This window comes from Acomys russatus, chromosome 24 (genome assembly GCF_903995435.1).
Source record: "Acomys russatus chromosome 24, mAcoRus1.1, whole genome shotgun sequence".
NCBI classification, from domain to species: domain Eukaryota; kingdom Metazoa; phylum Chordata; class Mammalia; order Rodentia; family Muridae; genus Acomys; species Acomys russatus.
Window position 1 is genome coordinate 45211304 of NC_067160.1, and position 22638 is coordinate 45233941.

The 22638-nt window shown below is 54.5% G+C and overlaps 1 protein-coding gene across 1 annotated transcript; it reads left to right on the forward strand.

Moving 5' to 3' along the window:
- Positions 1 to 439: 439 nt before the first annotated feature.
- Positions 440 to 16844, forward strand: Nr5a1 (nuclear receptor subfamily 5 group A member 1). The gene is made up of 6 exons (XM_051167187.1): positions 440 to 541; positions 646 to 787; positions 2757 to 3385; positions 8690 to 8809; positions 10349 to 10496; positions 16597 to 16844. Exons 1-6 carry the CDS (start codon positions 440 to 442, stop codon positions 16842 to 16844), a joined length of 1389 nt encoding a protein of 462 aa, XP_051023144.1.
- The last annotated feature ends 5794 nt before the right edge of the window (positions 16845 to 22638 follow it).

Sequence of the window (22638 nt, forward strand, 5' to 3'; positions counted from 1 at the left end):
CCGGGATTCCCTCTCCATTGAGCTGCACTGGCTGGGGTCTCTCTGTGTCTCTTCTAGATTTGTCTCTGTCCGGTCCCCAGATCACTCTGGCTGTATGCCCTACTTAGCCCTGGTTCCCTGGCGTCCGTCATCCCAGAGCCAAAGCCTATCTCGTTTTCTCAGTTTTCTCAGAATCGGGGTTTTGTTCTCAGACAAACGAAACGGGATGGAAAAGCATCGAATCCGAGGGTCCTGGATCGGGTGCAGCAGAGGCGGCGTGGGAGCAGCTCTGGAGCGCGGCGGGTGGCTGAGCTGCAGCCTGGGGACGCACCCGCAAACCGCCGCACCCGGCCGGTGCTGGAGGCCTCCCCATGTGCACAGACCGGGGCAGCCTCAGGCCGATCGATCGCCGTCGGCCCGAGCTGACCAGCTCCTCCTTCCACAGGCGGACGCCGCGGGCATGGACTATTCGTACGACGAGGACCTGGACGAATTGTGTCCGGTGTGTGGTGACAAGGTGTCGGGCTACCACTACGGACTGCTCACGTGCGAGAGCTGCAAGGTGAGCCCGAAGCGGGAGCAGGGAGGGGGTAGGCTGCGGGCAGCAGGGGTGCGGGAGGCGAAGGAGGGTCGGGACCTGGCGCTCACTCCCTTCCTCTGGAGCAGGGTTTCTTCAAGCGCACAGTCCAGAACAACAAACATTACACGTGCACCGAAAGTCAGAGCTGCAAAATCGACAAGACGCAGCGTAAGCGCTGTCCCTTCTGCCGCTTCCAGAAGTGCCTGACGGTGGGCATGCGCCTGGAAGGTGCGCATCCTGCACGCCCGGGACCCCTGATTGTTGGTCGCCCCAGGGAACCGCGGGTGGGTCTGGGAGAGGGGCTGAGGGGAAAGCGAAGCAGTTTCTGGGTCCAGGTGATTGGCCCTTCTGTAACGTTGGGGCCCCAGCTCTGCAGGGAGCAGAGGCACTGGGTACAGGGCAGGTGGGAGGGCCCAGTATTTAACCTATGTCCCGCTCCTACATCAGCCCCAAAATAGCAAAAGTGAGGCTTCCAGTACGGTGGACCATGCCTGAAATCCTAGGACTCCGGAGACTGAGGCAGGGTGATGCCAGTCATGAACTGCATATTGAAACGCAGTACCCTCTTTTCAGGACAGAGCAGAGCCCCAAAAGACCCATGGCTGTGAGGAACTCCCAGTCTCCTCCACAGATTCCCCCACATTAGCCAGAGCCAACGTTCTCAATAACTTGACCATGTTCGAATCCCAGTTTCATCACTTGTAGGATAGGGACACTGACTTAACTCCTCTAAGCTGCAGATGCCCCCATCTGAATAATGAGCTAAAAAGTAATGCATGTTCTGTGTTAGTGAGAGGACTGGGAGAAAAAGCGGGAGCTGCCTGCTGTGAGAGCAAATACTCAACAAAACAGATGCAACTGTCGCTACTATCACTTTCTGCTGCTATTTGTCCATCCCTCTTCAGCCTGTGCATCTATCTGTCTGTCTGTCTAGGCATCTAAGTTTCACAGGACGTGGGATTCCTTCCCGTGCACTCATAGCCCAACCTTGATAAGGCTGGGGTGAGGGGAACAGTGGCCTATCACTGCCTCTTCCCTCGCCCCCCCCCCACCCTGCCCTGTTCTGGTCCAGAGAGGACAGCAATGGTCCATCAGGAGAGACTCGGGCTCAGAAAATGGACAGTCATAGTTTCTACCCTTCTGGCCCCAGTCGGGCTGAGTGCCCAGCCGGCAGCTGCTGCAGAAAAGGCCCTGAAGGCTGGGGGAGCTGCGGACATACCCTGCTACCTAGTGAGGGACTCAGATTGAAGAAGGTACCCTGTCCTCTGCAGCAAAAGCCTCCATGCCTGGGTCCAGGTCCTGAGTAGGCAGAGAGCAGCCTATCGTGTGTGGCAGGAGCCTCTGAGGCAGCCTAAGGGAGCAAAGCAGGCTGACCATCTCCCCGGCAGGAAGATGTGTGTCGGGCAAGCTCCCAAGCCCTTAGTTCTGTGGAGCACCACCCCTCTCTACAGCTCTCCCTTTTCTCAGAGCTTGGGTGGGGTCCTGTCTGAGCAGAGGCTGGAGCCACACTGGAGCTGCAGAGATGCACCTGTTGAGTCTGGCTGGTGACACATTCTTGGCCAGGAGAAAAACATCTGGTCAGCAAAATAGATCCCCTCCTCCAGCACAAAAGCCGGCACACAGTAGAAGGCAGTGGGGGAAGCCCCAGTCATCTTTTAACAGGAGCTTAGTAGAATCCAGAGAGCAGTCAACAAGTAGCTGGGCACCCTACTGTAAGCAAAGCAGGCTAAGGCCCCTTTGCTTTCACCATCTCCCTGTCAGGCTCTGGGCTGGGCACCTAAATCCAGAGCCAACCCCTTGGCGCCCCTGTCCCCTGCCCCCTGCCCCCTGCCCCCCATCTCATGACAAGAGATTCAGCCTGGGACAGTCTTGTCTCTTCCTGGAAGTGACAGCATTGGCCGGGGTGGTGGCGCATGCCTGTAATCCCAGCCCTTGGGAGGCAGAGGCAGGCGGATCATGGTCTACAAAGCGAGTCCAGGACAGCCAAGGCTACACAAAGAAATTCTGTCTCAAAAAAACGAGAGAGAGAGAGAGAGAGAGAGAGAGAGAGAGAGACAGACAGACACACACACACACACACAGAGAGAGAGAGAGAGAGAGAGAGAGAGAGAGAGAGGGAGAGGGAGAGATCCTTTTGGGAAAGATCTGTGGCTAGCAGTTGGGAAGGTAGAAGCTGACAGATTGCTCCTCCCCGCAGCTGTTCGTGCTGATCGAATGCGGGGAGGCCGGAACAAGTTTGGGCCCATGTACAAGAGGGACCGGGCCTTGAAGCAGCAGAAGAAAGCACAGATTCGGGCCAATGGCTTCAAGCTGGAGAATGGACCGCCGATGGGGGTGCCCCCACCACCTCCTCCCCCACCGGACTACATGCTACCCCCTAACCTGCACGCACCTGAGCCCAAGGCCCTGGTCTCTGGCCCACCCACAGGGCCGCTGGGTGACTTTGGAGCCCCAGCTCTGCCCATGGCTGTGCCTGGTACCCATGGGCCCCTGGCTGGCTACCTCTATCCCGCCTTCTCTAACCGCGCCATCAAGTCTGAGTACCCAGAGCCTTACGCCAGCCCCCCTCAGCAGCCAGGGCCGCCCTACAGCTATCCAGAGCCCTTCTCAGGAGGGCCCAGTGTACCAGAACTCATACTACAGCTGCTGCAGCTAGAGCCAGAAGAGGACCAGGTGCGCGCTCGCATCGTGGGCTGTCTGCAGGAACCAGCCAAGAGCCGCTCGGACCAGCCAGCGCCCTTCAGCCTCCTCTGCAGGATGGCCGACCAGACCTTTATCTCCATTGTCGACTGGGCCCGAAGGTGCATGGTATTTAAAGAGCTGGAGGTGGGTACCTCCTCATCTTCCTCAGCCCCTGGCTCTAGCTACTGTTCTCCGCTGCTCAGCAGCACCCTTTGGCTGGCCAGTCTTGCCCTTCAGGTAGTGTCTGGGGAGGTACCACTGCAGGGAGGAAGGGCATTTCAGAGCTATTGCAGCCTCCTGGTGCCTGTGGGTCCCCTGCTCACCCTCTCCCTGTCTCTCCAGTCTGTCTCTCCTGTGTCCCCTCCCCAGCTTGTGATCTCTCCAGGTGTTGCTTTTCTCCTAGCTGATATTCCTATAGGCAGCTCCCTCTTTCTTTGAGACACTAGGTGCCCTCAAAACATTTGTCTTGTCCCCCAAATGCCCAGCCCATGTCAGAAGTAGATCCAGCCATCCTATCTTCTCATTTGTTCCGCAGGGACGCCATCTTCAGCTGCCATAAATGGGGCTCTGAGCGTATGACTTTGGGTGTGTGTGGGCATGATTCCTGCCTAACTAATGTGAAGGTGTTCACTGCCCCTGTGATGGTGTGTGTGTGTGTGTGTGTGTGTGTGTGTGTGTGTGTGTGTATGTGCGTGTACAGAATAATCAGATAGAAATTCCTGGCATTGAACTCACTACATGCAACTGCCTTCCCTTATCTCAATGCCCCCTTTTTTTTTTTTTAAACCAGGATTAGTGCACATGAGGGTAAAGAAAGCAGGAAGGACTGTGTGAAGCCCCAAGGCCTGAGTGCTGACTCTGTAGTGTCCTACCTCGCTCCTTATGTGCACCACTCTCGAGATTCCAGAATCCTGACCAAGACTCATTGCTCCTGGCATGGGTACAACCCAACCTGACCCTGCTAGGTCAAGCCCCCCTGGTTGTTCTGAGGCTAGCTATAAACAGCAGGCTGCTGCCCTCCCTGTGGGAGCCACAGCAGCCTTGAGCAGCTGTCAGTGCTGACGCCACTCTGCCTGGGCTTCCTTTGGGCATGTGGCCAGATGGGCTGGGGGCACTGCCTGCCTGCCCGACATGGAGGGGAGTAAGGTGCAGCGTGAGCATTCTGAGCCCTACAGGGCCACCCCAAGGTTTGACCCAGGGGACAAATTAGGAACTGATGACCACGGCTCTCATTTCCACTGTGTAGGGCCTGCCATGGCCAAGGACATGCCATGTCTCTCTCTTGGGTGACTTCTCTCTCTGCCCCTTTCTAGGCCAAACTGATGTAGAAGATGGACATAGGTCAGATAGCACGCCCTTCCACCTGCCCTGTACCCAGTGCTGAGTGCTCTGAAAGATGACCCTCCCCACCAAAAAAAAAAAAAAAAAAAAAAAAAAGACACTGCAAACATCCCCTGAAGGCCCTGAACAGAGAGTAGGAGGAGCTCAGCATTCCCAGCTTTCCTGGATCCTGGATCTAGGGGCAGGGCACTTCCTCTGGCTGACTTCCTGGTTGGGGGGGGATGGCGAAAGGGGGGGTCACGCAGGATGGGAAGGGCTTTTGTCCTAGCGTTGCTGAGTGTTTTTTCCTGCTTCTGGCTTCTCTGTGGCCCGAACCTTCCTGCTTCCCTTCCCAGAGCCCGGGAAAGGAGCCCAGGACTTTTAGCCACAGTGGGCACTACTTGTGAGGGGCCTTGCAGATCAGCCCAAGCCCAGCCCTTGCAGCCCCTCCTGCACCATCATGCTGTGCCAGGCTTGGTGGGCGGGGGGGGGGGGGGCAGGCGGGGGGCGGGCTCTGTGTGGCAGAGTCCAGGCATGCAGGTCAGAAGGGCTGAGGCCGCCCGATGTGCTGGTTCTCACCATGCTACAGTGGCCCATTGCCTATCTCTGAGCATGGCCCATCCTAGATGATGGGTGAGGATCTCTGAGGCTCTGAGACTAGGGCGGCCCCTGAGATGGGCATTGGGGACTTCAGAACAGACTGGACCCAGGAAGCTGTAGGGAGGGCTAGGAAACATATGCAGACTGTCAGCGAGCAGGTCCCTGGGCTCTTTACATGGTGAGAGAGGACCCAGCGAAAGGTGCTGCTACATCTGAGGGAGTCTAAGGTTTCCAGAGGTGGTCAGAAGACAGGTCAGGGCATCTAGCCCATGGACTTAGCATGTAGCTGTGCTCTTCTGGCCTCAGTTTCCTCATTTGTAAGGTGGGAGGAGCTTAACTAATGTTTTCCTAGGGCCTTGGAAAGCTTGGGGGAGCTGGAATAGGTAAAGAATTTGGCATGTGGCTCCATCAGTGGTCTGCCTGTATTTGTAGCATAAGGAAGAACCTACATTCCCAGGCCTTCCAGGAAGAGTGCAGGGAAGGACACACAAGGCCTACGCACCTCTGAGCTCTATATAATGGGGCCCTCTTTGCCCCTGGTAATATACCAAGTTCTTACGTGAAGGTAGACTCACCTTCACCAGGCTCTGCATAGTCACTACAAAGGACAGGCTGGTGATAGGAGTCCATCTTGACCTCTGTCCCCCCTCAGTGTTCCACTCTGCTCCCCCCCCACCCTGGGGGGGCCCTACTGGCAGCAGATAATTGCTAGATAGATGGTTTATTGAGACACAGTAAGTCTGTCAGTACCGAGCTGATAAACAATCGCTTAGCCAGGAGTGTGCCATGGCCAGCCATGTAGTGTCAGACCCTGAAGAATTACTGAGCTTGTTGGCCTTGGCTGCCAGACTGATCAGACCCTAGGGGCTCCAGAGAGGCCTGCTGAGGGAGAGGTCAGTGCAACACCATCAATACCCTTCTTGGATGCAGACTGCAGTGTCAAGGCTCCAAGATTTGTGGTGGGCCATAGGAGGGCCCAACAGACAGGCTAGGCTGGCCAGGGACCCCAAGCCAAGACTGTAAATGACCTTGTTTCCAAGGTGGCAAGAGGAAGGTGGAAACCAGCTTTTTGGGCTAAGAGACACCCTTACACACTCAATTTCTTGTGGAGAGGGCAAACAGATGTAGTGGGGTGTGTGTGTGTGTGTGTGTGTGTGTGTGTGTGTGTGTGTGTGTGTGTGTGTGTGTGTGTGTGTGTGTGTTGGAGTTAGATGCCCATGTATCCATCTGCCCACCCACAGGAAGAGATAGGCATGGCAGGAAAATTTGTTTGGCCAAGGGGTAGATGGAGCCCAGTAGGTTCTTCAGAACCTGTGGTGCTGATCCTGGAGCCCCGTGTCCTCTCTAATGCTAACTGTGTGCAGAAGCGGGGAGGAGCACCCTCTCCTATCACAGATAGGAGAATATGGTTGAGGAGAAGGCATGGCCAGGTGAAGAGTTGGAACACAGGGTCTGGAGTGCCCAGCATAGGCAGGAGCTGCAGCCTCCTGATCAGCTTCCTCAAGCTGGGCCACCCAGCCCCAGGGCTGAGGCCTGGGTAGAGTCTGCTGCAGGGCTGGGCACCCAGGTCACTGTGACCCCTTTACCTTCTGCCAAGGCTCAGCCTGCTTATCTCCCAATACTCCTCCTTATCGGTTTGCCTGCCCTGCTTCATCCATCTGGGTTACTATCCCTGTGATGAAGCACGGAGACCAAAAGCAATTCAGGGAGGAGAGGGGTTATTTGGTTTACATATCCTGAGCTACAGTCCACTCAGGGAAGCCAAGGCAGGAACTCAAACTGGGCAGGAAACTGGAGGCAGGAGCTGATGTGGAGACCAAGAGAGAGTGCTATTTTACTGGCTTGTTCCTGCCTTTCTTATGGAACCAGGCCCACCAGCTTACAATGGTGGTGAGTGTTCTCCCTCCCCCACAGGCCTGCTTACTGTCCAACGTTATGGAGGCGCTTTCCCACTGAGGTTCTTCCCTCCTCTCAGATGACTCTAGCTGTGTCAAATAGACATAAAACTAGCCTGCATGTCTTCTTCTCCTTTCTCCTCATCTGTCTGAGGATGGCCCAGAGATAAGGGAAAGGCTGCCATCCCAGAGGACAGTGCTAGTCCCCCTATGTCTAGTCATCTCTGCTTGAGCCTGGGTTTGAGGGAAAGGTGAATGTTTTGTGGAGCAAAAGCTCCTTCGACAGCCCCTTGCTAATGCCTGAGGGGCCAACAGTGGCACGGAGGACACCAGCCCTACCTCTAACACTCCAAAGTGCCAGGAAAGACAGGCATGGATTGGTGCCATGCCAGTTCCAAAGGTTGGTGAGCAAGAGGGGTGGAGGAGGGCTTCCTGGAGGAGGTGACCAGTCTATAGGAGACTCTGAAGTCCTGGGTGGCAAGAAGGAACAAGGAGTAGGTTGTTTTCTATACCTGGTGGTGTGACGACCATGGGCCTGGAGCCACGCTGTGCTGCGCAACCTTAGGCAGCTTACCTGAGCTCAACGGTCAATTTCTTCTCTCTGTAAAGTGAATGATGACCTTCAACAGGGTTGACAAGCCACACACAGTAAGCTTGGTAGTCGCTGCAAGGCATGGCCCAGGGAGGGCTGGAAGTATCTAGCCAACCTCAGTCCCGTTTCCAGAAAACCCACATGGCAGAAGAAAAGTGACCTCTACGTGTACACTGTGGCACACACACGCGCACACACACACACACACACACACACACACACACACACACACGCATGCATGCACGCACGCATGCACACATGCACAAATAAATAAATAAATGAACGTAAAACTATTATTTTAAAAAGAAAGATATTGGGCTGAATGGGGAAAAGGAGATGAGTAGGGCTGGGGCAGTGAGGGGAGGGAGAGGTTGGGTATAGAGGTAAGTGGGGTGGTTGTGATGTGCTCCTGGCTCCTACTTCTCATGGTTCTAAGTAGAAGTTGCCCCTGTCAGGAGGATCTGCCCTTTCTTTGGAAGGACGCAATGACCCCAGAGTTGGGGACACTCAGCAGGGACTGTCCTCTCCCGGGCTCCATGGCTCAAGTAGACCCTTACGGTTAGGCTCTACTTTGCTCATTGTTCTGGTATTGCTGCCGACAACAGAGGTGACCATGAGGCAGGTAGCCTCTCTTTCTTCCCCAGGAGCCTAGGCACCTCTGCAGCTTCCTCAGGTCCCTTCAGGGGTAGCTGTGGTCACAGGCCTTCCACAGGCCAAGGACACAAGGGGTGAGGGCTGGTCTTCACAGCATCAGTCCCTAGTCTCTGAGATTTCCTGGGTGTAAAACACGTGCCTGGCCGTCTCCAAATGCTTGAATCACTATACAATTGAGAAAATGGAGGTCCAGAAAGACTTGGGGATGTTTAAGGTCACACACCTCATGAAAGCCCAAGCTGGTGACCAAAGGAGGCCCTCACTGGGTCCCATTGAAGTAAACAAGTGGGCAGATGGGACCCATCCAAGACTTTGAGTAGAGAGCTGGTGAGAAGGGCACAGAGGACAGTCCCCAGCTAGACCGCTGCATGATTCTCTTCCCTACAGGTGGCTGACCAGATGACACTGCTGCAGAATTGCTGGAGTGAGCTGCTGGTGTTGGACCACATCTACCGCCAGGTCCAGTATGGCAAGGAGGACAGCATCCTGCTGGTTACTGGACAGGAGGTGACTGAACTGGTCCAACCCCCAGTCTGACATGATCCCAGGCCTCTCCATGCTGGCTCAGGGTACCCTGAATTCCAAATTCAGGGACATTCACTAGTCAGGCTTCTCTGTGCCCTGAGGCCTTTTGAAGAGCTATGATGTGGGATGGCTAGGGGAGGTTCTTGCAGGAGATAAAGGTGGGGTTGGGTCTCCCAAAAATATGGCAGAGCTGGTCAGCTGGTACTGAGGCAATGAGGAAAATCTACAATGTCACAGCGTCACACACATGGAAGCAGTAGGACTGAGGACTCTGAGAAGGGGTTCAGAGTACTGCCGAGGGCCCGTGGAGATGATGTTACAGGCTTCGCTAGGGGCTGGCGAGCAGGCAAGACCTGGTAGGGTCTCCATTCTCATAAATGATGGATGAACGAGTAAATGAACAAATGAATAAATGAAGGTGTAGGCAAAAGGCCCAGAGAGCCGACTCAGAGTTAGGCCTGCATAGAATAGAGGGGTGAGAAGCCATGGAGACGGCCTGGGAAGTCCTGAACCCCCACCCCCACCCCCACACATGGGAGGGACGTTAGGGTTGCCAATGGATGCAGGTGAAGGAGCCTAAAGTGCTAGAGTCTGGAGACACCTTTAAAAAGGACAACACACAGATGGTGAGAGGAGGTACAGGGAAAGGAGTAGGAAGAAGAAACAGAGACAGGAGTGTGGCCCCCAGGAGAGGACAGAGGTTGAATAGAGGGCACAGTGGGTCCTCAAATGAAATGCAGGCTGGAGCCTACTTCCCTCCCCCACCCCCTTATGACCTGTGTCCACATCTTGGGTTCACACCTCCCATGTTTCAGGCCTTTGAAAGCAGGAATGGGGGTACTAGCCCCAAGCAATGCCTTGCCACAGGAGTGCAAATACAGGATCTGGGATGTGAGTGGGCATATATGGGCTGCAGGAGCATCCTGGGTGTACCCATGCGCCTGCGTTTGATTGTGTAACTCTGCATACGCAGGGATGCGTGGGTGTCCATAGCTGCCTGCCATAGCACAAATGCATACGCAGGTGTGTGTGTCTGTGTTGCTGTGAATGGCCACTGAAGGGCAGGAGTGGGTGTGGGTGTGAAGACATGAGTACCATAGCTTCTGTGAACAGTAACAGCCTTGTGAGTATATCTGCGTGTGTGTGTGTGTGTGTGTGTGTGTGTGTGTGTGTGTGTATGTGTGTGTGTGTGTGTTGGAACCATCCCTGCTGCTTGCTCCCCACTCCCTGTTCCAGGGAAGGGCATGTGTTGCAGTCAACTGTACAAAAACAGTTCACACTACTGGGTGGGCAGCAGCCCCCTTGTAAATGAAGTATCCTTCAGCTCCCCAGTATTCCCGCTGCCCTAACCCTAACCCCACAGCCCCTAAAGAAGAGGCCAGCCATGGGTGCTCAGCATAGGCCAACGGATGGAACAAAGCTGGCAAAATGGCCCTCCCTGTGCCAAGCTCCCCTTCCCCCCACTCCCCCCAAGCCCCGGTCCCTCTGTCCACCTCCCTGACTTGTCCTCTGCCGGTGCAGGTGGAGTTGAGCACGGTGGCCGTACAGGCTGGCTCCCTGTTGCATAGCCTGGTGCTGCGGGCCCAGGAGTTAGTGCTACAGTTGCATGCACTGCAGTTAGACCGCCAGGAGTTCGTCTGTCTCAAGTTCCTCATCCTCTTCAGCCTCGGTGAGTGGCCTCTGCAGGCTCTGCAGTGGCAAAGACATTGGGGGCCCTACTGTCCTTAGAAAGCCCAAGGGACAAGGACCCTTCTTTAGTGATTCAGGGCACATGGTCAGGGCCTGGCTTCTCCCTGGAGGCGCTCAGTTTCTCAATGTGAAGTCCCAAGAACTGAAATGTTGTCTAAGTTTTGCCTTTCGTGGGATGAGGACCCCCTCTCCCCAACCCCCAGGCCGGGCATCCAATTTGTTTCTGGCCAATCATTCCAGAAACTGCTCTGCACATCCAACACACTTAAATGCGCCTGCTGTGTTTAGGACTCTCTCTCCTGGCTCCCATCCTGGGGTCCTTACTTTTCTTAGCTCCCTGAACCATAGGGACCCAAGTTCTGACTTCAGACCTCTTTACCTGTACATTCAATCATTCTACAAACATCTGCTGAACATCTGCCCGGTGCCAGGGGCTGGGTGCAACCTAGCAAATGGGAAAGACAGCAACTGTTGCCCTCAGGGCCAGCAGCCTCTTGGGGGAAAGAGCAAGTGCCTTATAAAGGGTGGGATGTATAGATGGGGGGGGGGGATGCTTAGCAGCAAGATGCAGCAAGTATGAGCATATGCCTCAGAGAATCTGAGTCCTGAGACAGAAGACTTGGAAGAGAGCATTGTTTAGTAGATGAGTCAGGTGAAGGAGTCTTCAGCAGGAAAGCAGCTATAGGATGGAAGGTGAGCAGAATGGGGCAGTCTTGCAATGACGCTTCCCAGGGGGTGGGGAGTGTTTGCAAACAGGGAAGAAGGGGGCTAGCCAGGAAGCCTGGTGTTCAGGCAGAGTCAGGCTCCTTGCTGTAATCATGTGGCTATGGGCTTTCAGCCTGGCTAGAGCTCTACGGAGTGTTAGAAGATGACATCTACGTTGCCACCTTAGAGTGTGGCAGAGCTCTAGGGGCCCTGGCCAGGCTTGGGAGGGTCCTGGGTGGGGTGGGGGTGCTAGGCAGAGAGGAGTTCTCAACAGAGTTCTCAGTCAGAGCTCCATCCATCTATGATGCTTCCTTAAAGGACCCCGCAGCCCCGTTTCTCCTACGTTCAAAGCTCTTTTGTTGTAGGAGAAAGGTCCAGTTGGTCCAGTTTGGCCTCCCTCTGGGAAGCCCAGCCCTGTTCCACCTGGGGCTAGGCTTAGTGGCACCATGACTTAGGATGGCTCAGCCTTCCTCCATATGCTAACTTCATCACTGGAGAGATCTGGGCTGGAGCGAGGAGAGCGGGAAGAGCTGTGGCTTCTAACTCTGTGGCTTTGTGCAATTGAGGGAGTCACTCACTCTCTGAACCTCTGTTTCCCCTTGTGTGAAATGACAGCTGTATGTCCTTGGCATGCTACAACGAGATAATTCTACCACGGTCTCGGCCCTTGGAAGTATGTGCTGATGTTTTTATTAATCATCCTTATTAAGTCCGTAAACAAATAAGCCAGAGTGAATGAACAAGCCAGGCTATGGGATCAGTCTTTATTCCATGTTTTGTGTCCAGCCCAGGCATTTATTGTCTCTGGGCACAGGGACTCAGGCCTGGCCATGGTGGCTGAGGAGTTTCTCAGCTCAGTGGGCCTGAAACTGGGTAAGGTTGAGGGTGTCAGAGGCATGGGAGACAGTGATTCTGGGACCTCAACCTACTGAGCAGAGAGTGAGGTAACAGTGACAGAGGTACATTGGATCACAGAGCCCTTGGAAAGAGACTCCATTTGACAGTCCAGTATGATCAGAGTTGGGGTGGCTTTACTTGGTCTGGAGATAGGATGAGGTGAGTGTATCTGAGCTGGGCCTTGCTGTGTGAATAGGAGTGTTCCGGTGGAACAAATGGAAAGAACAGCCTGTTGGGGGTTGTGGAGAAGAGGCATGGGTAGAGAGGAGGCCACAAGGTTGACAGGCCTTAGATACCAGGTACCTTGAGTCTTCCTCAGGGATGGTGCCCACTCTGGGAATAACATGAGCACCTCGCATCTGCACATCACCATTTAAGGCCCTTCTAGCTGCAGCTTGGCACAGGATAATGGGTAGATAGCCCAGAGCCCTGCAGCATGCCACATCTTTAGCTGGGTGATGGTGGGTAGCCCTCTGACTATAAGCGCAGGGCTCCTCATCAGAGCTGAGCTTTCAGGAAGATTGGGGCCCAAGACTTCCACTCAGCCTGCTTGTGTTGCCCTCAGCATCACTGCACTGGGATGGACAGCCTCAACCCCAGGCAGTGACTGTCACCCACACACCCACACACCCACCCACCCTGTCCCCCTCTACATGCCTCCTTCTCGCCTGTCTCTGCAGAAGGGTGCCATTTGGCGTCTAAATAGCATCTCAGGCAGCTCAGAGGCAGGTAAGGAGGCTTAATTAAAATTAGTGCCTCTCTCCTGGCAATCGCAGTGTTTATGAAGATGGGCCCGGCCGGCATTGTTCCTCCGAGGACTTAATCGAAGCTTAATGGATTGACCTAACATTCGATTTCCTGATTCCCATTGAGGCGCACGGCAGCATTCCCTTAAGCGTTTGCAATTTACCCACCGCTCCAAGCCAACAAAAGGCGGACTGAATAGCAGTGCCACTCGAGGGGCCATTGTGCGCGGGGGCGCCTGCCTGAGTCACTGCTATTGGGACAACATTCTTTATGCCTCGCTGGAATGAAAGGATTATTCAAATATTCAATTAAACCGTGAAAAGGGGGCTTTTCTGAGATCCTGGGGGCCCCCAGCTCATGGAGCTGGCGGCTGCTCCCAGGGTGGGTGCCATCTCCCACCCCCTCCGCCTCCAGGGAAGTGGGCAGCACCGCCACACTTGCATTCTGCAGGCTCAGGCCCCAGGCTGGTACTCAGTGAGGATCCCTTGTCCTGACTTGCCCCATCTCATAGAAGATAGGTTCCAAGGTGGCGTTTGGTTGCAGAGCTGGGGTGTGGACCCCCTGACATGTAAAGGGAGGCTCTCTAGGTTGTGGGATGCCTATTCCTGGGTCTGAGAGGTAAAGGGTACCACACTCAGTGTGACATGGCTATATTCCATCCCTTAGACTCTTCACAACAAGCTGGGGACTGGGGGAGCTGGGGAAGGCGGAGAAGAGAGGTGACGGACCCACCATTTCCAGGTGAGAGAGAAGTTAGGTCTAAGGTCAGACTTAGGATCCAGGGTGAGACTTTTAGACAAACCCATAGGTTGCAGAGAACCTGGTTCAGTGCCCTAGAGTCCCAGGAAAGCCTTACAGCCCTGGAAATCCTAGTTCTGACCTGCCCACAGCTGGAAGGCCTGCAGCTCCTGGAATCAGACAGGCTTGGGTGTGCTGTAATGTGGGTGTGGTCTAGGCACACTCGGATGCACTTCTTGCGGTCTAGATGTCTGAAGGGATGAACAGGGCCTGTGCAAGGAGTCCATGAACCTGAGCCCAGCTCTGGTCTGTGGCTGCTATGTACGCCGTTGCTGTCCATCCACCCTATAGCTGCCTTCATGCGCCAGGGTCATGGAGGAGGTCTCAATAGGTGTGAACTGAGAGTCTAGAGGCCTTCTTAGAGAGGGGCCTGTCCCTGAAAGCTGTCCTTGTCCTGCACCCTCCCCCTTCTATTCCACTGTGATCCTGAGTCCCTGATGCTTGTTGCTGAGAACAGTAAATCCTGGTAAAGCTGGAAGCCTAGGCCCCAGTTCCCCCATCCCTTCCATCTGAGCAGCCTCCTGGCCCACCCTCCTCCACCTTAGCTCTTTCCTCTGGGCCCCTTTACTGGCTAGCCTTGAGATAGACTCCATCTTCCTCCTGTTATGAATGTCAGAATAGCCCAGGGGCAGTACAGATGTGATGGTGGTGATACAGGGATGGGTAAGGGGTTTGGGGCAAGGACAGATGAGATCCACATGTATCTCTTGCTTCCAGGAGGCCAGTTTGATGGAATGACTTCCTATGGTCCTCTTTAGATGTACCTGGGTTGGCCAGGCTAGGGAGCTGGGTTGCTTTGTACAGTTGAGTAGGTTTCACTGTATAGAGGCACTGAGGTAGGGAAGAGCTGGGCTGGAATCTAGGGGTACCTCTCTAGACAAAGAGCTTTTTTTTTTTCTAAAGGGCATGAAGATGTCTGTGAGCCAGTGGCTATTCAAGGAGGGGAGGAAGAAAATGACCCTGGCTCACATATTGGAGGGTGGTGGGAGCCAGGGTCGAGGCCAGCATCTGCCAAATCCTGCCATACGACTCAGGCCCAGCTCCGGTTTCCCTAAATCCATCTTTGGACAACATAGGCCTAGGCGGGTGTGCTGGGGGCGGCCAAGGATCAGGGTTGCCAGGCACCTCAGCTTTCCTGACGCAGTGGGTGTTAAGGGGGATTAGAGGGCCAAGAGCACATGCTGGCTGAACTCCCCCACAGTAGAAACACTGGGGTATCCCAAGGGAGACAAGCAGAGAAGTGACCCATCTTCTGAACCTCTGGAAGCAACAGCACAAGGGAGACCAGGGTAGACTTTAAGGGTTGGGGCTGATGTTAAACTCCTAGGCAGAGCATGCGCTGACACAGGCTGGCAGCAATGACAGGGGCTTGAGTGTCAAGGGAGGGACCCGGACACCCTATTTCCAGCCCCTTTCCCTGAAGAAGGTGACCTTTTACACAGATCGGTCAGGAGGTGGCTTACTCCAAACCAATTTCAAAGACCTCCTTTGTGTCTAACGCAGGACTAAGGCACAAGGATGCTCTGATCGCACTCCAGCCTCTGCCACATTTGGTCCACACTGAGCCACCTGCTCCTCTCCCTGTCAGAGAGAGCTGGCCCTCCATGTCTATCCGTAGCCTCATGATCACCATTGTTCCCACACAGCATGCCTGTGTGAGGGCTAGTGAGCTGGTCTGGCTGCCTTCTTTCCACCCTTCCCCAACCCTCCCTTTCCTTTTTTTTTTTTGTTTGTTTTTTGTTTTTTTGGTCGTCGCCCCCCCCCCCCCATGAGATAGGGTCTCTTTGTATAGCCTTAACTGTCCTGGACTCTCTTTGTAGACCAGGCTGGCCTTGAACTCACAGCGATCCACCTGCCTCTGCTGCCCGAGTGCTGGGACTAAAGGCGTGTGCCACCACGTTCAGCCCCCTTTCCTTTTTTGATAGCATAGAGGATAGGACCAGGACCTGTGTGTGCTGGGCCTGTAATATACTCTGGTGCTATTTTAAATTTATGTAAACGGCTTTGCCTTGTAAAACACCAGCTCTTCCCATTCTTTCTCTCTCTCTCCTCTCTCTCTCTCTCTCTCTCTCTCTCTCTCTCTCTCTCTCTCTCTCTGCCCTCTTCCTCATCAGGAACAGTGCTGCGAAGAAGCTGACCCCAGAGTTCCATGACGGAACTTACGGGCCCTCATTCCAGGGCATGTTCAGAATGCCCACGGGCCTGACACCCTGAGGCAGGCCCTTCTCACAGCACTGTTGATGATGATGCCTAGGGTGGCAGAGGTGATGGCCACAGAAAGGCTTTGGCCAGTACCTTATATCCTTGGAGGGACCAATGCACCCCATTTTGTAGATGAGAAAATGAAGAAGTGTAAGCACCACACTAGCATCTGCTGATGCTGCTGACTTTTTTTTTTTTATGATTGTCAAGTATCCATGGTGACAGCCAGCGGCAGTGACGACTGGGCCAGAGACACGGTTTAGTGGCTGGTGATGGTAGTGGCCATACTGGCGATAAAAATCATACAGATACAGGGATTTTCTAGGTGTGGTGGTACATGCTTTTTAATCCACTTGGAAGGCAGAGGGAAGCAGGTGGATCTCTGTGAGTTCAAGGCCGACTTACGTAGTGAGGTCCAGACCATCCAGGAAGACATAGTAAGATCATGCCTCAAAAAGACAGAGGAAAGAGAAAAGGAAAAAAAAAAAAAAAAAAAGACAAAGAAAGCACACAGGGACAAGCTGGGGGGGACACTAAGCAAAGCAATGTCAATGGTGATGGCCACAGGGTGGTGATGCGGAGGTTTGTCGCTGAGAGGCTCGTGGCACACTCTCCGCAGCCACAGGTTGGAATCTCCCGAGAATGTGGTGTCGGTAATGTTGGTGACAGCGTCAACCCAACTTTCGGTGGTGGCACAGTGACAAAAGGGTGATGGGCTGCTCCCGTTGCAGATGTGAAATTTCTGAACAACCACAGCCTGGTGAAGGATGCCCAGGAGAAGGCCAACGCCGCCCTGCTGGATTACACCTTGTGTCACTACCCACACTGCGGGGACAAATTCCAGCAGTTGCTATTGTGCCTGGTGGAGGTGCGAGCACTGAGCATGCAGGCCAAGGAGTACCTGTACCACAAGCATTTGGGCAATGAGATGCCCCGCAACAACCTTCTCATTGAGATGCTGCAGGCCAAGCAGACTTGAGCCTGGGCACTAGGCGGTGGGCAGTAGGCAGCAACGCCACTGCCTCCAACCGACTCATTGCATTAGATGATCCGGGAGCCCTGTCCCTAGGCCCCTGCCCCTGAGCTCCAGAGCTGTGTGTTTGGGGTGAAGGACGAGGATGGGCAGGGGCCGGCTGGGCTAGACTGCCTTCACCAGCCACCTGGCATGTATCTGTCAATCAGAGTGCCCCCAGAGGGGTGGCTTCTAACCGCTCCTTCCTCCATCTGTCCCCAGCTTTTTTTTTTTTTTTTTTTTCTCTCCCCTGGCATCTGAGGTACAGCTCCCAGGAGGAGACTTGGGATTCCCTGGTGGGCCTAGGTGTCACTTGGGTCAGAGGTCATCCTTTCCCTCTCTCCTGTAATCAGAGGCAGGGAAAGGTCTGCAGGCGTCAGTGAGGGCAGAGGAGGGATCTCCAGACTCCCCTGAAGAAGGGAAGGAAGTCCACTGTTGTAAACTGAGTTTGCTAACTTGGGTCCCTAGAAGACTACCATTAGAGTGGGTAAGGCAAAAAGATCCCTGTCCAGGCCCCCACCCCCATCTAATTCTGATCCATTACCTGAGAAAGGGACTTCGTTGTGATCATCCTTCTCCCAAGACCCAGCCACCCAGGGAGGAGGAGTCTGTGTTGGCAAAATCCCCATCCAAGCCCGGCCCACCCAGCTGCCTGGGCTGGTACTTACCCGCAAGGTTGTGGTCACCAGGATTCTTTTCCTTTCACCTAAACAATGCTTGGAAAGTGTGTAAGAGAGAAATGGGCAGGAGGCAGGTTGAGGACTGATCTGGGAAATGGAGCTTAGCACCACAGCTTTGTCTCCTGACATCTTGTTCCAAGAGTCGGGGTGGCATCTGGTGATCTTTATGTACCCCACTTGGCTCCTGAGAAGAACCGTTGCTTGCCCTCTGCCCCAGCCCCACTAGCGAGCGGCAGGAGGCCCGCAGGGGCTTAGAGTCTTGCAGGTGGGAATCTGAGTGAACCTAGTGAACTCACAGATCTTCAGATGAGGACAGTCCGGAAGACTCCATCCTTTTGGGTCCCTTTGCCACAACCCTTGAAGCTGACCTCAGTTCCCTGGCCTCTGCTTTGCATCCTGAAAGCCACTCTGCAGAGCCAGGCACTTGGGGGGAGAGACCCTAAGCCATCTTCTGTTTCACACTGGGCATCCACTGTCCATCCTGCTTTCACGTCAGATCTACAGCTTATGCTAGGCCTGCCCAGCTGGACAAGTCTGTCCCCTGTCTTCTACCACCCTGGCTCAGACCCCTCACCTCTGCCCCTGAAATGTGTGCCCCCACCAAGGCCAGAGACCCATAGCCCCGAGACAAGAAGTGCCCTTACAAGCCCCTGCAGCCCTGCAGCCCTGAAATAAATTTTGCAATTAGTTTCCAATAGCCTTTGTGAATTTGCATTCTGAAGCAAGGCGTTAGTTCCTGGGGTAGGTTCTGGGTGGTGGTGATGGTCTGCCTGCCACCAAAATGGTGTTCAGCTCAAACTTCTGGGGAGGGGAGCTGTCAAAATGACTCAGTGGGTAAAGGATTCGTCCAGGCCAAGCTCTGTAACCCACATGGTGAAGGAGAGAACTGCCCCCCAGCAGTTGTCCTCTGACAACTGAATAACACACACACACACACACACACACACACCATAGACAGAGGGGGGAGGGGAGCGAGGGAGGGAAGGAGGAGGAAGGGGAAGAGAGAGAGACAGAGAGAGAGAGAGAGAGAGAGAGAGAGAGGAGAGAGAGAGAGAGGGGGGGGGGGGGGGGGAGAGAGAGAGCTACACAAGATCAAGCCAGTTCGACATTCCACCATAGATAAGAGAGGGACTCATGACCCACTCCCCCACTCCTGGCTAAGGAGCTATTGGCTGTCAATGGCTTCTGGGAGGTACGACAGTCAGATTTCTTCAGGGATGTGACCCTAAGCCATGTTCCAGCGCTCCACTGGAAGGCCCTACACTCACGTACATGCAGCCTTCACTAAGTGGGCTGGGCAGGTTATCAAAATTATTTAAGGAAGACAAGGTTTGGGAGGGGTTTGTGGAGAGAGCCCCGGGAATTGAGCCGAAGGCGGATAGGATCTAGATACGTGTGTGCCTATGATATGTATGTGCATACATATGTGTGTCCATACATACAATACACATCAAAAATATTTTTTTTTAATGAGGTGGAAGAAGGTTGAAGAGCCCAGGATGTAGAAACAGTGGTTGCTACTGGGCTTTGGGCCCCACCCTGTACCTGGGACCGGAGAATACACAAGGCTTGGGAGATGCTGAGAACTTCCTGGGGTCTCAGCTCAGCTCCACCCTGCCAGGCCAGTTCTGCCCCTGTAGTGAAAGAGCATTCATTTCGTGAGCACCTGTATACACTCTCCATCAGCTCCCTGTCCTTGCAGCAACGCCAGCAAGGGTATAATCCAGGAAGGAGAGCAGGGTCCAGCCCTTTCTTCTCGGCCCTCTCTCCCCACCCTTGTTGAGCTCTACCCTCCCGTCCTGCTAGATGGCAGCACTGAGCTAACCAACACCTGAGTGCTCCAGCACCTCAGTCCTGTCGGATCTGCTCTTCCAAGCTGCTTCTGTAGGTTTCTCCACATTCACTCAGCTGACGAGGGAGCCTAGCTACTGGGCAAACTTCCACAGTCCCACCCACTTTATCCAATTTGATTAACCTAGGGCCACACTTGGTCCACCCAGGACCTCTGAAACAAGTAGCAAAGGGTGGGAGGTGACAGGAAAAGATGCTCCTCTCTCCTCCTTTGCACCTGTCCCAGGGCAATGTCCAGGCTTAAACAAAACTGTCTTAGTTAACCAGATCATATGAGGTGATCCCTTATGTAACTGAACCATTAATAAGAAAGTTGTTGGCTTGGCTCATACAAGAAGGCTTCACGGCTGAGGGATCATCCAAATTGGGTTTCTAAGGATGCCTAGAATTCACTAGCTTAATAAAAAAGGAAGACAGTCCAGGCAGAAAGAATAGTGTGACAACAAAAGAAAGAGGGGGGGGGGGTCGGTGCCAGGTGACTCTGTTTGGCTGGAGCATAGAGGGTGTGGGAGGAGGAAGAGATGTGTAGGATGAGGGGCCTGGAAAGAGCCCCTTAGTCCTGTCCCCTGATCCCCAAACCTTTATGATGGGAACAGGGGCCTTCTGCGATGGAAGTGGTTCAGAGGGCATGAAAATGTAGATGGTTATGTCCCACAAAGGGCCCAGTGACTTCTACCTCCTTGCACGTCCCCCTACTTCCTAGCCACAGGCAGCGGGTTCTGTCAGGGCTGAGCATGCATTCTGCAAAGCCCCTACTCCAGAATGAGTGGCCAACCAGCCTAGCCTTTCATCCTCCTGGGCGTCTGCCTGCCTTCCCAGTGAAGGGCAGGAGCTCTGTTGTCCTCTCTCTCGTGAATCTCTGGCATCCCCCACCCTCTGTGCCTACAGCCCTGCGCGTCTCTGGTCATACCTGATACTCTCTGGTGGGTACCTACTGTGTGCAGGGAGGCTATCATGCCCAAAACTGCATCACAAGGTCTTCTGAGAGATAGAAGAGTCTATTCTCCCCCATTCTGTGAATGACAGACAGGGCTTCAAGATCCTTCACATCCTAGGTCCCCAGAAAGAAATGCCTGGATACGTGGACTTGCGTAGATGAGCCAAAGCTCTCCAGAAATTGTGTCCCAGGTATAGCCCATGTAGGGTTCAGAATGGAAGCCACCAAGACCCCTATGCCTCACTGGCTCTTAGAGATCTCTCACTCACCCCGCCCTCTCTGTCTCACCTGCCCCATGCACAATTCTACACAGCTCTGTAGCCCTAGGGAGGCAGGCTGGGTGGTGTTAAAGCAATCCTTGAGCTCAAAGTCCCAAGTCTGGGCCCTTTGTTTTCTGGCCCCTGATGTGGGCCTCCTGTGGACACAGGGCCTGACATCTGCTTCCCCTGGCCCTGAAACCCATCCTGCCCTCAAAGAGATGAGAGTCTGACTGGTGGCTGCACAATGGTGGGTGCCCTGACCTGCTTTCAGATGACTTCCAGGCAGGCTCCTCCTCAGCAAGATAGCTGTTCTCCCACTCCCAAGTGAATCCCAGCTACCTGTGAGCAGTGTTGCCTGGCACCTCCAGGAAACGGTGCCTTGGCGTTTGGGCCCACATGCACTCCCCATGCACTTAGGCTGCCACCAGGGAGGCCCCATGCCTCTGTCCGCAGATAGGATGAAAGCAGTCTCTGGGCAGCACTACATCGTCAGGCTAGGGACACTGCCTCTGCTGAACAGGCTGACTGCTGGGACTAATAAAGCACTTGCCACAAACTGTGATGGCTTGAACTCTATGCCTAGAGCTTACACGGTGGAAGGGGAGAACTGACTCATGTAAGCTGTCCCCTGACACACACACACACACACACACACACACACACACACACACACACACACATCCTGGCACATGCACACATACAACATAAATGCTTTTCAACGTGCTATCAAGCCTGGTGACAAGGCACGATCCCGAACTCAGACTGGCAGCTTCTCTGGCTCTCTTTCCTCCCAGACTGCCCTGCACCTCTACCTCTTCCTGGCCAGGAGGAACCCCCCACCCCCACTCGACCCCCGAGGCAGGACAGGCAGGAAGGCTTCAGCACCTGGTTTATTACCAGACACTGCAGCCCGCATCTAGAAAGTAGAAGGAACCAAGACAACCAGGACAAGACAGGACAGGCTGGTCCCGAGCTGCTTTCCTCTCACTTGGGGCTGCCAGCTGAGCACTTCATTCAGTCTGGGGTTCCAACGGTGTGCTGGGGTCCTCTACCTGTTGAGCTCCCAAAAGCTAGGGGGAAACCCCTGCACATGCTCTTTAGAGCCTTGTAAGGAAAGTGACTCTTTGGGCAGGGCTGGCGGGAATGGCCAATATTAGATAGGGTCTAGGAAAAGAGACATCCCAGTCTGCCCCTCACGGTCTCCCTGAGACTCAGTTTCTCCACAGTTAGAACACCTGAGGGCCCCCAGCACCCCCAGGAACTTTCAGAAAGGACTCAGCTGGCAGCCACCCCTCACCGGGCGGGACCTTTGCCCTGGCTGCCTGAGTGCGTGGTTTGGAGGAGCTGGGAGCCAGAAGCAGGGATCCTGAGCCAGGGTTGCGGTCGGGAGGGTGGGGCCAAGGTGGAAGCGGCTTCGTTGCTACGAGCAGCCCTAGCAACGCACCCATTCAGCTGAGACAAAGGCACAGAGGCGCTGCAGTGGCTCTTTTTCTCGCAGACGGCTGTGCCTGCGGGTGGGGGCGGGGTGGAGGGGGGCTGGGCCCGATGGCTGAGGGGGTGCTGCGCGCTCTGATCTTGCCTAGCTGGGCTCCCTGATCACCCTGCAGGGGGCGCTCCGGCCCCTTTTAGCAGATCGTCCATGGGAGCCTTGATCTGTGATCACACACCCCTGTGACAAGCGCCATGCCTTGGTTGCCCACTTCTGTGCAGATGAACCTGGTTCCTACTGAACCACTGGGTGCCTAGTTGCTGCTCCTTTGGATCCCTTGGCCTCCTCCTCTGCCCACTTCGAGAAAAGCAGCCTTCTAGACTACTGGACGAGCAGGGACCTGGATTTGGGCACTGAGCGGAGCCCCAGCAAGAGTTCCAAAAGCAGGCCTCTCTTCCAGCCATGAGTATAGTGTTTGTAGCTAGGCAGTGTTGGTCTAAGATAGGGGAACTCAGGGTCAACGAGGTTAACGTGACTGGTTGTCTCTAGTGTGCTCTAGGGTGAGGGTAAATCCCACTCCAAGATCTGGGTAGGGCCTAAGGTG

Coding starts and splice junctions, on each gene's coding strand:
- Nr5a1 (XM_051167187.1), top strand. CDS start 440: ATGGACTATTCGTACGACGAGGACCTGGACGAATTGTGTCCGGTGTGT. Junction 542..645: donor TCACGTGCGAGAGCTGCAAG/GTGAGCCCGAAG, acceptor CCTCTGGAGCAG/GGTTTCTTCAAGCGCACAGT. Junction 10,497..16,596: donor CCTCATCCTCTTCAGCCTCG/GTGAGTGGCCTC, acceptor CTCCCGTTGCAG/ATGTGAAATTTCTGAACAAC.